The 16,486-nt window shown below is 45.8% G+C and overlaps 1 protein-coding gene and 1 long non-coding RNA gene across 3 annotated transcripts in view; one reads left to right on the top strand and one right to left on the bottom strand.

Annotated features, from left to right (window-relative positions):
* samd14 (sterile alpha motif domain containing 14) overlaps positions 1 to 11,066 on the top strand; it is a 35,684-nt gene extending 24,618 nt beyond the window's left edge. For both annotated transcript variants that reach the window (XM_015362154.2, XM_015362152.2), the window contains 6 exons: positions 252 to 339; positions 523 to 591; positions 1,125 to 1,284; positions 5,778 to 5,891; positions 6,843 to 6,998; positions 9,566 to 11,066. In XM_015362154.2, the coding sequence (XP_015217640.1) occupies positions 252 to 339; positions 523 to 591; positions 1,125 to 1,284; positions 5,778 to 5,891; positions 6,843 to 6,998; positions 9,566 to 9,721 (743 nt within the window). In that variant the 3' untranslated portion in view covers positions 9,722 to 11,066. The remainder of the gene's footprint in view (positions 1 to 251; positions 340 to 522; positions 592 to 1,124; positions 1,285 to 5,777; positions 5,892 to 6,842; positions 6,999 to 9,565) is intronic.
* On the bottom strand, positions 1,809 to 15,916 carry LOC107079281 (uncharacterized). Its single transcript, XR_011183919.1, has 7 exons — positions 13,774 to 15,916; positions 9,107 to 9,172; positions 6,328 to 6,392; positions 5,708 to 5,928; positions 4,157 to 4,266; positions 3,391 to 3,458; positions 1,809 to 2,904 (listed from the first exon to the last, which is right to left on the bottom strand). It is a non-coding gene; the product is annotated as an uncharacterized lncRNA (long non-coding RNA).
* Between the last annotated feature and the right edge of the window lie 570 nt (positions 15,917 to 16,486).

Genomic DNA, 16,486 nt, shown 5'->3' with positions numbered 1-16,486 from the left:
TGGTGCTATATAAGACTCTATTTGTATTGTATCATCCTGTCTGGATGAAACACACAGAAGTGGCAACTCTTTGTTAAATGTCAATATGTATTGGCTTGTGCATTATGTGAGTGCTAGAGAACACATATTGAGCAGTGGAGAGTGTATTGCTGTGGGCTGCAGTTAATGCTGTGACACAGTTAAGTTTCCTGTATCCCATCAAAGGGATACTGGATTACCCTCAAGGTGTCATGGCTGTGCTGGTGTTTCAGATGACAGCCGGGACACCAGCCCTGCAGAACCCAGGAGCCCCACGGTCATCTTGGATAAGAAGACCAAGAGAAGATTCCTGGATCTGGGGTGAGCCAGTCGATCGGGGTTAAGGGCAGAGACTCCTGGGTCTCTGCACTGCATGGACAAACACTGACTGGTACACTTATAAATGGTGAATCCCCTGCACAAAAAAAGGGCTGAAGTAGCAAGGTAGAGGTGATTAAAGATTAATTTCTGCAGTATTGGTCACCTTCTCCCTTCCTCCTACAGGGTCACACTGCGCCGCTCCTATGGGAAGGTCAGGAAGGAGAAGTCCAATAGGTTATCAGTGGGAAGCAGGTAAGATTCTTGGCTCCCCAGCTCACGTCTCAGTGGCACTGCAGGAGCGGTACAGTCAATCCATGTGCACATAGTCGCTGTTTAATGGGCCTGCACGCTCATAGTTAAGTACTTTACAGGTGATTGACAGCAGCTACTACATAGAAAAGGACTTAGGATGGGTGTGCTTCATCACATCATGTACCTACTGGGAACTGATGGCAGCCTGTGACACATGCAGCTTATTTTTCAGTCTTGCAGTTATTGTCAATTCTATTATAATTTATTATATAGGTTTGGTTTTAGGCCTCAATTTCTATCCTTGCTAACATTTAGATTTCCTTCCTAAGTGTGCTCATCAATTTAAGTCCTACTTTGCTTATTTGCTTGGTTTTTATCATTTCCTAATGTTTTAAATAACCCATGATTTAGAGGGGGTCACCCCCTTCCCCAGTGTAGCCTAGTCAAGGCCGTCTTGCAGTCTCCCTGCTCATGTTTCCACTCATTCACGTGCCCCTGCTCCGCCATGACTTCCCCCTGTGCGTCCCCTGCAGGGAGCCGTCGGAGAGCCCCTCCCGGTCCTCAGGGTCCCCGTTCGTGCCTTTCTCCTGGTTTACCGACAGCACCAAGGGGTCGGCCTCCTCCAGCAGTACCCCCTCCTGCTCCCCCAAGACCGCGTCCCAGAGCTGCAGCCCCCGCAAGTCCAACTCTCAGGTAGGCCGCGGCGCACGCCCAGCTGGAGGCACCTTGATCTTGAAAGGCTCTTCTAACTTGCTTGCCCTGCTCCTATAAAGCTTGTACTAGCCCCAGATTTAGGGGCTGGAAATTTTATTCTGCGGTGACAAATTCTAGCAAGAATGGGCTAGAATCTGCACCAACGTACTGTAAAAGGCCAACAAGCTTGCGGTCTTAAATGGGGAGAAAAGGTGTGTGTTCTGAAACAGAAATCCAGCACAGTCCCTTTATGGCAGAGCGTATGTTTCAGTTATGCCTTCAGGTAAAATCTGTGAGAAGAAACCCAGAAGAACAGGGCACGTGGTAGGGATGTATGGGTAATTCAGAGGGATTAATTTACCAAGACAGCATGTCTCTAAGAGACACAAGGAATCCCTTTTCAGAATTGAACCCCGGACTCCAGAGCTGTGGGACCACGATGCTCACCTCCACACCACACCTTTTAACACTGCTTCTAAAATGTGCACAAAAATGGAAAGGAAAAAAATACTGGACTCTCTGTATAATAAGAATCATTTTATTTTATTTATTTTAAATTAAAACAAGAGGAGGAAGAAAATGTCAGAGCTATAAGCCTCCCCCTTCTTTTTCAGATGTTTCAAAAGCACATCTCTGTTCCCAGACGGCGCACAAACCTGATCTGTCAGCCTGCTTGTCTCTTGCCTAACGGGGGAAGAGCCGAGGCATTGCTGTTTCCATAGGAGCAAAAAAAACTCAGGACCAGACACAGGAATGCAGGAGTGAAATGTCAGATATTCCCTTTAAGGTGCTACAGCACTTTTTGTCCATTGTAATTGCTGCAGTCTGATTAAACTGACACTGGCTTGAGGTATCGTGAAGACAATTACATGATTAGGTCTCAGCTTCTCTTAATTGTATTTGGGGGTTGAACAATAACATTTAATGAACTGAGAGATTTGTTTGTTTTTATTCTAGAATTTAATAGCTTACAGCTGAGCAGATCTACATCACAATTAAGACAGTTTTGTTTGTGATTCCCCCCCCCCCACCAATCACAAAGTAATTTGTGCCATGTGAAATTTACATTTCCTGTCACTAAAAACAACCATACATTTGGAGGAAAACTAATACATTTTAGATGCTCTTTGCCTTAGTTACCAAATCCACCCGAGTTAAAAATCACCGGCATACTGAAAAAGTTAATTTCAGGTGTGAGCCAGTGGCCTCAATACTCCAGCATCAACAGAAATGTCCTGAGAGCTGTCATGTAATAGTGCTGAAACTAAGTGCTCTGTAAGTGGGATTTCTGAAGCCAGTGCAATAGACTCCGCTTCAGTCCTGAGACTCACAGATACAAAGCTGAGGGAGGCAGATTTAATTATGGGGATTTTAAGGGTAATTTAATGAAAGTCAGTCACGAGTCCAATACAGTTAACTCCACATGTTGAGGTAGATTGATGTCTGTGTTCCAGACATTGGTCAGCTCTTTCAAACTGCAAATGTTAAACCAAGTCTGTCCTTACTTAACACAACACAACAGCCAGAAATATGAACCTGTACTTTACCTTTTCAGTTGGGAGCATTTGCTTGAAATGGCATCTGGACCATGTTTGTAACCTGCCCATTCAGTTTAAACAACTGAATAAAAAAAATAGGTAAAGACACTTTTAACCAACAAACACTAAGCTGGCAAAAGCATTAATTATCTGGCACAGCAATAAAATATTTTAAACTAACACGTTGAGGAACAGACCAAGATTTATTTTACTTTTAAATTACTGGAAGTAGCTGTTGTTCTAGCAGCAGGAATAAAGTAGTTTTCTAAACAACAGCATTGGATTTTAAAGAAATCCTTTTCAATAAACCCCCCCCCCCCATACATAATCAGCATGTATAATTCTGTTCTATATTGTAAGAGATTAATGACAGACCCATAAGATTATCAGAACAAGAGTTGCCTGGACTAGACCTGGGGTGAACAGTAGCCCCTGGTGTCTGGGAAGCTCTCAGGCCACCAGGTTCAGGCTGGGTAGTTTTGTGAAGCTGCTGCTCGTTAACATGGTGTTATAAACGAGCGGGGCCGTGTGAGGGCTGCGGCTGACCCACTTTCGGTCCCACTGTTACCTTGGTAACTCCAGTGCTGGTGTTTGTGAGCGCGGGGGCTCGGGGTTCTGGGGTGAGGGCAGCAGGCCCTGGAGAGAAAACGAAGAGCAAAGCACACTTTTGGTTAAGCTGTCCTTAACTCGGGGTGCGCACACAGGAAGGTAAATCACTGAGAACAGTGACACACAGGCATGCAAGTCCAAGGGGTCAGGCTCTCGAAGCGGCAATGGCCTTCTTCAACAACAAGAGGAGACAACTGCTACTGATGTCGTGTTACCCAGACGCTTCCTTTAATCTATGATTTATCTACTCAGTTTCCACATTATCTGACATTTTCGATTATCCAACATACTATCGGTCCCGGTAAGGTCGGATAATCGGGTCTCTACTCTCCTTTCATTCCATAGTCTAGGCTTTAAAGAACTGACCTGCGCCAGTGCTGTTTAATCAGTAGTGGATAACCACTGCTTTAAACAGAAGGGCAGGCCATGGCTAGCAGAGTGACCAGAAAAGTGCTTTAGTTCCTTGTCCCCTGTGCCAGATTCAAGTGCAGTGAGCCTAAACTGCCTCAAAGCAGGCAGAGTCACAGATCAGGCTACTAACAGGCAGTAGGTCTGGGCCACTACTTGTTCAGGACAAGTTTAAATCCTTCCAGGCATCTCCGAGATGAACCTGTCTGGAAACGTCTGTGCAGCTGACTTGAATTCCACAGGGCACACAGATGCTCAGAGACAGACTATTACAGAGATATTTTTTCTCTGAGGCGACTGCAAGTATATAAACTCACCCAGTACAGGCTACTCTGCAGTTCTGTGGACCTCATGGCTCTTCCAGGTGTTGGTCTTCACATGTGCACATCTGCAGGTCTTTAGGTTCTCATCATGCCTTGAGACCAGCCTTAAACAATTCCAAACTGATATGAGCATTTATCACACAAAAAAATACACCGCCGCACTAATAAGATCATTGGTTATTAAATAAAAAAAAATACACATTTGTATGTATTGTAAGGATAAAAGGCATAATAATATCCCAGGATGCTGTGATCAGCCCTTGGCTGCTAGATGGAAGGCGATCAGTCCTGTGCTAATGTGCTATGCTGTAAGGTGAGCGGCTCTGCTCCTAATGTAAAACCATTTGTTGTGTTTACGGATTAGAGGTGTCCTCTTAGCCTTGATCTACAAAGCAATTAAAACCTCCCATGAAAACAGGTCCATTAAATGTTCCCCAGCAGTGTAGCAAAATAGCTTTCTAATAAGCCTGCATTAGGAAAAACACCGTTGCTGGTTGTGCACAGTTGAAACAGGTTTTTATTATACACACAGGTGCCCTTAAGAAATACGAGCACAGAGGACGGGGCGGATGTGGACATGTGTCCCTAGTTGTTTGTGCAGAGTGCATACCAGGTGCTTTAATTTGAAACCACTAGTGTGGTTCCAGGTTAAGTTCTTTATAAGGCCAGTGTTTTGGTCTTGGCTGGTTTTATTTATTTTAGACCCATCGCCTATGAAGAATCCCATGATAGCTCTGATTCAGCCCAGCATTAATTAGCGCCTGATATTCAGATGTTAAGAATGTGCATAGATGTACGAAGGATACCAGAGCAAAAACAGCAGATCGAAGTTGAACTTCCACCTCATCCTGCCTCAAATGGTCAGTCCCATGGCCTGTGGACTGTTCTGTTTAGTCAAGCTGGCTTTGCTCCTCCATAATGGGAGAGATTAAAGACGATATGTGACGACCAAGGTCAGCATGGCTTGTGTGGGATAGCTGGTCCCAAAGAGCCTGCAGATTCCCTGTGCTCCCATACCCTTCCTAGGATTTGGGAATGCGGATAAGCCCGGTGGTCCAGTGGGACACTTCGGATCAGCCGCAGCAGTGACTGTCAGCTACCATGCGGTCCTCCCCCAGTCTTTGATCTGCTTAGTAAGCTGTCAGCAAAGCCCGGAGAGCAGCTGAAGCCGTCTTCATTTTTCACTTTTGATTTTAGATGTTTGAAATAATTGGTCCCTGGCTCAGCTGAATCATAACCACAAGTTGTTTGAAAGTTAAGAAGGATCTTTTATCTGAAGCATAAAAAAAGATTCCTTGGCACAACTGGAACGGCAATATCATAAAACTAAACACCACTGAAATGCACTGAACTGGATTGTAACATATTGTACTGTGATGTTCTTGTAGGTGTGCTACAGGAAAATGTACTTGACAGCAGCACCAGGTTGTGTGTGATGCACAAGGCCAAGCTGCTGTATTAATGCCTTTCGCATGCTTGGGGTTGTGTTGAGTGCACACTAGCTACATGGAGAAGCTATTAAATATAATATGGAGCTCTGCTTACCGCATGGCTGTCCAGTGATTACATTAGGTCTCATGATATCGGTTAATTGCTTTTGCCTCCCCACCGACAGGAGTCCACCTTAAGTGATGACTTCTGTCCCCGGAGTCCTCGCGTGTCCAGTGGGTCAATGGCTGATTCCAAATCCTCGCACCCGTACCAGACACTCTCCCAGTCATCTGACGAGGTGAGTCAAAGCTGAATTTCAGCAGGGGCTTAAAGACCTGTGTTTTAGCAGACAAAAAAAAAAGATTAATACTCAATTTGATGAGAACATCATAAGTGCACCGAGAACACGAGAACAGCATAACGCCTTTTTCACGTTTGATTATGAGCATTGCAACTTTGTGAACTAAACTAAGGTTTTTTTTAAATGTACAAGAATATGGGCAGCCTTTTTTACAAAATATCTTAACAGCAGGTTTGAAATGAGTTAAACTCCTTCTGCCTAGTGAATAATCATGCCCTCTGAAAAGCCAAGTGTGTCAGACATGGTTGCACAATGATTGAGAAATCAATTACTTCCAGTAAACTAACTCCCCGTGTTAATCAGCCATGCAGTGTGCTGGAGGATTAGTGGTTTTAGGACTTATACAGCTGAGTGCCAGTGGCTCTGCCCTCACCTTCACTGACTGAACACCAGGCCCATGGGCTGCGTCTTCCAGAAAGTGTAGAACCCATCTCTTGTCTGCAAGGAACACATCGCAGATTAATTAGTCAGCAGGCTGCCTTGCTCATCACCCCCCTTAACTGGGAAAAGGCTTTGCAAATCACTGCTTTGCTCTGCCAGCACTGAGTGCAATCAAGAAAATACCAGTATGTGGGGGGGGTGACATTTTAGTTCCCCTCCAGCCTCGTCAGGACCATTCTCTACATTCCTCATGCATCTTGCATTTGTACATGCGAGTCATTCTTTTTCTAGTTACAGAAAAATGTAAAGAATGGTACCTAAGTTATAATTTTTCACTTACGTGTTACATTGCACACACATGTTTTTGCTTTCAAGGGCAGTGCATTAAGTGAGTGGTGGCCAGACTCTGACATTTCCCTTAGAATGGGACACAGTGAGGCGGCTCAGTATAGAGCATGGTGCAGGAACCACTGAAGATGAACCCCATTTTTGCCCTGTGCCCCCCAGCTCCTGGACGAGCCTCTGTGCCTGGTGTCGACCTGGAGCACCCAGCAGGTGTGCCAGTGGCTGACGGGCCTGAACATGGAGCAGTACATCCCCGAGTTCACTGCCAGGGACATCGATGGGGAGCAGCTGCTCCAGCTGGATGGGAGCAAGCTAAAGGTGAGCGGGCATGGGATCGGGGTCGAGGCTGAGGCCAGAGCCCCGTCATACTGAATGAGCACACACTCTGCACTGGAGCTATTGGCCAGAGGCACTGCAGTCCATCACCCCTCCCTTCCACAGGGGTCCACAATTTGCACAGCAGCTCCGCACCTGTGGTTGTGTTTTTGCATCAAGCCCCCACGTGATGGCACATTGGCACAGTACCTCCATCCAGTGTGTTGGTGCCTGCTCCATTTCGTGTTTGGGATTTTTTTCCCACTTGTATGTTGTATCCATGCTGTCTTATTTCAGTAAGGTGGGGCTCTTTCTGTTGCGATTAAGGCAACCCCATTTTGTGATGACAAAGAAATGTTTTGTTATTTTTTATTTTATTGTATCGATCGCAGTAAAACATGAGCAGTTTCACTGTTCCAAAGCTACCAGAGTCTACCTTTTATGAAACTCCCTAAAAACGCACTTGTTAGCATTGTCTGCACACATGGGCAGGGGTGAGGGTCAGGTTTAAGCACAGTATAGTGCTGAGGAGGGTAGTGTAGAGTTATAGTTTTGTGATTGATGTTGGGGATTTGTCTTAGGCTAAGGGATAGATGGAGGCTGATCACTTTTAGTGTCTGAAATCAGATTTAGTAAAGCCTACTTAGATTTGGGTCTAAAAGTGACCATTTGCAAGATCTATGGAGATTAAATCTCCAGTCCTGATTAACCCACAAAATAATATTCCCCTATTACAGTATTGTTGTCTTCCTTTTAGCATTAACATGCCAATTCATAGTACAGTTAAGAGTACAGCTCAGAAATGGCTCAGCTTTGCTCCAGTTCAGGCCACAGCTGCACAACACATTCTTTGTTATGAGCAGAGAAAAAGCACAGACCTCTGTGGGGATTGTTCTGTATTACAGCTTGAGAATTGGCCTGAGAAGCACTGAGATGAATGCAAAACGTGTGGCTCGATGCCAGACTGGACATTGTACAGTTTGATAATGGAGCAGGTCGGAGAAACACACAGCTGCAAGATAGAGGGACTGCTGATGTGCTTTCTTAGGCATTTCAGGATCCGTTTTCAAGTACAATGTCAGGATTGTATTAGTGACCTCCACAAAACCCCTGCAGTTACTCTTATTTACAATTTCATGCACTGCAATACAATCTTGATGTAGTTCCATAGTGCCACCTACTGGAAGAAAAAGAGCAACTTGGGAATGTGCAGCAACAAGCCAAATTTCTTACTGTTAGAGCTTAGTGTTATTCTGAATCTCATTAAATGTGGAGCTGTGAGAGCTCCACACTGCAAGGTGCCCATGCTCAATAATTACATTCTGAAGGACCTGTCATTTGTGTCTTAGAGGTTTCATGCTGGCAGGCTATATCTGAACTGCCTTACACAAAGTTAGAGAGGGAAAATAGACACGATAGAGCTTTTTCAGACATTCTCAGGCTGAAACGTTTCTAAATGCCCGCTGACTTTCATTCCATCTAGTTACTTAATTGCACCCTTAATTAATTGGGACTGAAGATGTTTTTGTTTTAAGCATCATAACGGGTTGCAATTTTGAAGGTTACTTGCAAACAATTCACAGTGGATATGTAAGCCTTTGCAAGCCACTAGGGTGAAAAGGATATGGATCGGGGAGCCTTGAGCTCACGCATTTCTGACACCCATGGGATATGCAAAGGCTCATTCGATTCGGAGAAGTAGAGAAAAAACTGTTTCAGCTGTGAGGCCTTTTTCAGAGGTTTTTACCTTTCGGCATGGAATGACCTGTTCCCTTTGCAGCCTATACATGCTGATACAGCTCTCTACCCAGACCTATCCATGGGATATTATCCATAGAGCATTAGTCTTAGTGCTGTAAAAGCAATTCTATACTTGGTAGATACTTTATGATCACTGACATGATATATGATTAGTCCCAGCACATGGTTCAACTAATAGGCTAGAAAAGGATAGAGACAGTATCCTTCTTTTTCATCTTCCAAGACATCAAATATCCTTTTACTTGCAAGTGAATGAGGGATAATTGTGGCCAAACTCAAAATCAGAGTAAGAAATATGTCTTGACTTGAAAATACCCCACCTAATTAGTCCAATGTTTCTGGTAACCTACCTCACTTTCTGGTGAACTGCTCCTGTAGTACAACTTCTCCATCATGCTGAGCAGCTGAATGTAATTCTGCAATTTAAACACAGGACAGCCAATTCAGCTCAGAACTTTCTTGTGTAGCACTAAGAAATACTTGATATTCCTTTGTTGATTTAAAGGAAAAATACAATAGGTAGCTGAAATACTAGAAACCTGCTACCATGTAGTGTTGCCACTGTTTTTTACTTCTGCAGACTGTTTTAGAGCTAGGGGTGCAGTCTTAAGGTCTGCAGCACTCTTGCTAATTAACCAGCAAACCAGACAAACGGGTTTGAGTGTTGGCAGTATTTGCAAGGGGGGCTATAGGCCTTCTGCTGATCGTGAATCAGTCATTTCTGCGTGGGGCTGTGCAGCTGTCCAGCAGGACGCGTGGGGGACTAATGCAGCTGGGTCTGGTGTGTGCTCTGTCCCGTCTGCACTCAGGGCCTGGGGGTCACCAGCTCCTCGGACCGCAGCGCGCTGAAGCGCCGCCTGAAGGACATGCACGCGGCCGCCGAGAAAGAGCGCAAGGCCCTGGACAAACTGGAGAGGCAGAAGGAGAAACAGCGCAAGAAGGACCAGGAGCAGCGCAAGAGCTAGGACCACAGGGGGGCGCCCTTTCCCCCGGACTTGATGGAGAGAGCAGGAGACGGGACAACAGAATGAGCAAAAGCGTTCCTTCTGCACATTTAAAACATCCTAAAAGTACAATGAAGGCCAGATACCTGCAGTTCATTGGTTATGATTAGGGGAAAAAGTTTAAATTTTTCTTGTTTTTACACTCTGCATAAAAAGAAAACTTTTAAACCTTTGTGTTGTTGGTATAATTTTGATCTTGTTCAGCAAGAGTGGAATAAAACCTCTACGTATGGGGTGAGACAGCTGTGTGTTCCAGGCCTCCCCCTTGCACCAGAGTCCAGTGCGATTGCCTGGAGGACAGTGTGGAGCCATCAGGAGGGGAGCTGCCACACTTTCAGAAGCACATGCACATGCTCCTGGGATTGCCAGCTCATCAGACAGCTCCTGTTTGAGCTGCAGGGGGGGGGTTTGCTGAAACTGACTGACAAGGATCTGGCTTATTAACCTTGGTGATTTCCTGTGAACTCCTGCCAAAGGAGAGCTGGTATTTTCTCCTCTCCACGTGATACAGTATCCCTCGCCCACCCAAAAGTTTACAGGATCCTCTAAAATTCCCCAAAAGTATCCATTATCCAAACACAAGACGAAGCAGAATGCACAGTAACACTTAAAAAAAAAAGCTTTGACAATAATGTTTCCGTTTCCTCATCTTGGACATCCAGTTGCCAACGACCAATAGAACAGTCTGCTTTTGCTGCAGATGACTTCCATTGTAATGACACTGTGGGTAATCATTTGCTGTGCAATACAGATAGTTTGCTCCAGAAATGAAAGGAGGCAAACCTTATATTTGAAATGTTCTACAATGCATAGTTTACTGTATGTTTAATTAACTTAGCTGTTTTTTTTCTTATGAATTGAGCTGCGCCCTTCAGGAATATATTCATCTATGTATTTCAGCTGTTTTGTGTCCATTTTATTTTTAAATCTGGACCACACCTGTGTAATGTAATGTCTTACAATCCTGATTTAACTTGAATAAAAGACAACATTACAAGAAATGGGTCTGTATAGCCACTGGTCAAAATCTACACCCTCAGGAAGGATGTTGACAGCTTACAGCAGTCATGAAGTCTAAAGGCAACAGAGCCAGTTGAACTAGGCTGAAGATCATTTTACCTTGCAGTATTTATTACATGGCCCGATCTGGCCTCTCATTCATACCTCCCCAGGCTATGAATTACGAGTGGAACAAACTCTTTTCAGGCGTTTGTGTGTTTTTGCTTTCATTGTATGCAAATCAGATGTATAAGACATGTTTATCTCCTCAAAATATCAATGCCAATTAAAAGACATTTATCAAGAATTGCAGTGCTCTGTGTCATCGTGTGGCAAATCTGGAACTATATTCGCACCTTGGTTCCTAATTTTGAGGACAGGTTCTAAAACTATGCAAAGCTGGCCTTTTCAGCATTACTAAATAACACCTGCCACATTTTTAATCTATGTTGTATATTGCATAAGCAAATGCACCATTCAGGAAAATGTACATGTATGCCAGAAACACTAGTTACAGAACTCACCTGAGCATCAGAAGGAACATCACTTTATGCATGCACATTTTTAGAAAACATAAAGCACTCAATAAAGGGGTACCTGATTAAACGCTTTTGGTGTCATTTTGATCATTCATAACTTGACCATGATAACTCAAATTACCCCATTTGTGAAAGGGCTGATTGGGCAAAAGGTGGTGAGGTGATTTAAACTTCTGAAAGTCAAAGAAGAACGGGAAGAAAAATGGAGACGGAATATTGGAAAAAAACAAGCATGCCCCGCTTCTCAACAGAAATCTTTGCATCACTGGTATTCTGGAGTGTGAGTGTAGACTAGATCACTTCAGATGTTGTCCACCTCTCACCAATATAAGCAATACAAGTGTGGTGCACAGATGGTACCTGCGGTGCACAACAGGCCAATCACATGCAAGGTCCAGGTGCGAAAGTTTGGACAGAACACCATTCATAGTGATGGAGCAGCCCTGAGTTAATCTGGGACCCTGCCGGCTGCCCTGCGTTACAACAGAACACGGCCTCATGCCACTCGTGTATCAACAGCTTTCTGGCGAGGCGAGAATGCTAACAGTTATGCTGTGGTGCCGCAGTGAACTTCTGTATGACGAGCTGGGACAGCATGTGGGACTAAGGCTCAGGGACCAGTGAACAGGGAAGCGCTTGTCCAGGCTGTGCGAAAGGAATGGGACGGAATCTCACAAGACAATCTACAACCCGACGTGAAGCATGTGTCCCCGACAGACAGCCTGTATTGGTCCCAACCTTTGGCCACACACAGTCCTAAGTCATTTACCTGTCCCGCCTGATCAATAAAATATCAATGCACCAAATACGAGAAAATATATAATTTTACTGACAATTCTGTGAACTTGTTTAAACTATGGGCGGTAAGTATCTTCTTATGCTCAATATATATAATAGCAGATCGGGAAAACTTAATTTAAAACATGTCTTGCATTAATAAAACACAAACCCAAACTCTTTGTGCTCAGATTCTATCAACTTCATACAAATGTTCACCAAAAATCTGAAATCGTTATATTATATTGGATGAAACTCAGACTGCCACTTTGTCATTGTTACCGTACATGAGCTGGTCTTGCGTAAATGGGATGTTCTAGGCCGTATGGGCTGGTAAAAATGAAGCTGGTATAACTATCAGATACAAATGTTAAAGGGCTCAGTACTACTCTCTTGCCAGTTCTCACAGTTTGCTGGGGTGAAAATAGAAAGCTATTACAATTCAGATGTTCCGATTGTGTTTAACCATTCCATGGTCAAAAAGTTTTTATTTTGCTTAAAATGTTAAGAACTCGTATATTGTTGGAATGTGAGTACTCTGTGAAAGGCTTCTTCTCACAGGAAATTAAAAGTTTTCACTGCCATACAACAGATTTTTATAGGCAGAGGGACAGGTCATGTGCTCCTATGTTAAAGGAGTCTGATGTTACTACCTTGTCAAACGATTATTGTGAAACCTGATCAATGACGTATGACATATCGTTATATGTCACATGTAATATTAACTTTATTCGTTTTATTATTAAAGCTACAGAATAGAGACCTAAAATGATCAGTTCTATACATTTTTCAATCTATCAATGATTGAGCCCACGACATTTCCTGTAAACAGGGGCATTAGCAATCAGTGTCCAGAAAGCCCTATGGACACTCCACTCAAAGCACTTTACAGGACTCCCTCCACCAACAGCAGTGTGCAGCCCCACCTGGATGATGCACCAGTACACTAACCACACACACCAGCTCTCAGCGGGGAGGAGAACAGAGTGATGAGGCCAGTTCAGAGATGGGGATTATTAGGAGGCCATGATGGGTAAAAGCCAGGGGAAAAATGTGAATTTTTAAGAACCACATTCAGGACCTTGGTTTTAAGTCTCACCCAAAAGAGAGCACCACTATCACGGGGCATTAGGACCCACACAGACCACAGGGTGAGCGCCCCCTGCTGGCCCCACTAACACCTCAACCTTAGTTTTCCCCAGGAGGTCTCCCATCCAGGTACTGACCAGGCTCACACCTGCTGAGCTCCAATGGGGCTGCCAGCTGGGAGCTGCAGGGTGATAATTGCTTCTGACAATATCAATGAACGATATCAGCAATGTCACAGTACAGCTTTCAATCATTCAGTTAGGTGAAAAAGAAGAAACATTTGACAGAACTTGACGGTGTCATTCGATTGATGATTGGTGTAATATGAGTAATCTCGGAAGACTGCCATAAAAAACGCCAGAAGCATCACGCAGTTTAAATTAGATGCAGCCCTCTAAGGCTAATTAATATCCGGTGTGAACGGCAAGCGACAATCTTGTTTTAACTTATATTAAATATATTTAACATTAGAACAAAACTCCAGCTAAACTACTTTAAAGCACGTTGGATGTTTAATTTTATTTACAGCGTTTACAATGAACAGGTTTTCAAAACGAGAGTCGGTGGGCTGTGTAAACCACAGACGCCGTTTGAACGGAAGGTACGTACCTGTTTCAGCAGTGGCTCTCACAGACCTCTCCTAACGTCTCTGCCATAAATGAAATCCAGGTGAAGTTTTTCGTCGAAAACAGAATTTGAAGAATTTCTATTCCGACCCAGCTCAAACGAAAAAAAAAAACGGTACATTCCCACTTGAGACCATAAAACGGTCTTTCCGTTCTAAAGGTCGGATCCGCCATTTTGAGGGCCGGGCTCGCGGGAACGGGCGCTTCCGGAAGGAGTCACCTGAGAAGCAGGTGAAACTGCCACAGCGCCCCCAGCGGGGCCCCGGTGTAACTGCACCCGTGGGGAGGCCACACCGCAGCCTGAAGGGAACTTGGTTTTGCGGTGTTAGAAAGGGCCCCCGTGAGCGGCTGACCCCTAAACAACTGTGGCGAAAGGTTAAAGCAAAATGGATGACAGGATGTAAACGCCGCTGCCGTTGGCGCTGGTCCTCGGTGATCCAACTGCACCACGGGACGAGGCTCACACGTCGACAACCCGCGGACCCATCCAGGACTGGGGCACACCGAGTCAAGTTGGGGTTCACCCCGGAACCCCCTCTGCTTCGTAATCGGACTTTTCACTTTCAGCCAGCCCTTCAATGAACCAACACGTTGCACAGTTCGAAGAGGCTGGATTTTGTTTTCTATTTCAAAATGGGGAGACTTCAAGTTATGTGCGAAACACAATAGTTAAATGACAGCTCCTACACCTGAGCTGAATACAAAGAGTTCAAAACCTCGAACCGAGAGCTCTGGGCTAGGCCTCGGAGCTGGGCGGGTCTCTCCTCTCCTAGTGCCACAGAGGCGCCGGAGCCGCCGGACACGCACGCAGGGCTGTGCGTGTTTCAGAAGGCAGCCCACACGCTGGTGCCCTCTGCCGCTCTGTGTGAAATAATAATCGTGTCGTGTGAATAATCGTGCAGGAATGATATACTTGTGACACCCATCTTGCTCGCTGTACTGTCCCCCCGTTCCTCCGGGAGGTCGGGGCGGTCTCTGTATCTGGGGGGGGGGTGCTTTATTGTTCAAGGTGTTATGGAAGAGGGACACCAGCTATGCGACCGACCCTGACGCGAGCTCACGACAGGAGCCCCCAACACACACACACACACCGCCCTGTCACTGTGCGCGCAGAGCAGGCTGGGGACCGTTCGTCTCGTTCATTCACAACCTGCAAGGACACGTTCATTCACAAATGCTGCACTGTTGTGCCTCCGGCGTCACAGGGATTTTCGCAGCACCAAACTCTGATTATTATTGCCGACCCCCCCCCTACTCTTCCGCGAACTGACGTGCTGAAACCTCTCCGTTACAAACCGTAATTATCTTATTAGCCACTTGGGCGCTTCCCGCGGCCACGCCGAGCCCCGTGCCAGGCTGTGGGAGAGACACGCTGGCTCTCTTCTCCACTCCCCGGCCTGACCAAGCCGCTCTCCCTTCCCGGTCCCCTCAGCGATCTCCAGCGGCCAGTTCTCCCCCGTTCTTTTGCCAAGCGCGTTTTAAAATTAGCTCCGCTGTTATTAGTGCCCGGAGTATTTACGGCGGCGTACTTTCCCTGGAGCGGGGAGGCGCTGTCCTTACACGACCCTGAAGAGTAAGATAAGGACAAGAGCGCCTTTTTTTTAAAAAAAAAGAAAGCTCTTATGCAACAGAAGCACGTGTATTTCATTTTCTGTGCGAGCGCAGGCGTGTGAATCAACAGCTCCGTGTTTGTGGGAGTGTGCCTGTCGTGTGCGCGCTTCAAGGTGGTATTGACCGCACAACGTTACAGTTCTACTTCACCAGATCCATACGAAAGGTGGGGGGGATGAATAACGCGATTTTGTGCGTGTGGCTCTGTGTGCGCCAGTACTTGCCAATGACGCGCTCGGGCGGGGGGGGGGAGTCGCGCCAATCCACGCGTGTCTGCGGTGTGGCGCGCAGGACCCTGCCGCTCCGGACAGCCCGGCTGCGCCCGAGTGGAAAATTCCTCGTGTCTGAGCCCAGCGGAAGGGCGGGGCTTCGGACCGAAAAGCGGGGCGGGGGTTGGCTGCCGAAAAAGCTGCCTTTATGACATCACAGCCTCCACAACAAGCCACGAGTCCCGTCTCTCCCTGGCCGCCCCGTGTGCGCGCCGCGCTCTGGAGCAGCTGGGGCAACATTCATTCAGCTCTGTACCGCCGGTAGCTTCTCCCATGCTGACTGGGTAGTATCTTTACTTTAACCTTTTTACGGAGACGTTGAAGATGAACATTTGTGGTGGCACGGACCAGGCGACGGAAAAGGCGGTGCCAGTGATTTGCAGTGGGAGAGGATCCATAGTGTAGCTTCACATAAACAACACGTATACACATTTTTCTGAAGCTCTTTTTTTCTTGACAGCGGAAGGGCTTCAATTCTGTAACAATTTTAAGTCATTGCCCTGTCCGTGTTTCCGTCTGTTCACTTTTGCATATTGATATTAACCCCTTACAGTGATCCGTCGCAAGATTTATGATTTAGCATGCTAAGGTACACGTGAAGAGTACCCGATGTTGCAATTGTTGAAATCCCACTTTATCGACAGTTCTACACGAATGAAACTTGCATTGCCTCCCGCAAACTCGTCTCTGTTCGAAGGTGTGCCCGAGTGGCAGGGCCTGAATACTGTCGCTAGAGGGCACCCTCTCCTAGAGCGGAAAATGGAAGGGAAACGAAAACGTGTTAATTGAGTGTAAAACGACTCCAATACAAAATAC

Source organism: Lepisosteus oculatus, chromosome 28, assembly GCF_040954835.1.
Source record: "Lepisosteus oculatus isolate fLepOcu1 chromosome 28, fLepOcu1.hap2, whole genome shotgun sequence".
Lineage (NCBI taxonomy): Eukaryota > Metazoa > Chordata > Actinopteri > Semionotiformes > Lepisosteidae > Lepisosteus > Lepisosteus oculatus.
The sequence above is the reverse complement of the archived record's forward strand: the minus strand, read 5'-3'. Positions and strand labels throughout refer to the sequence as shown.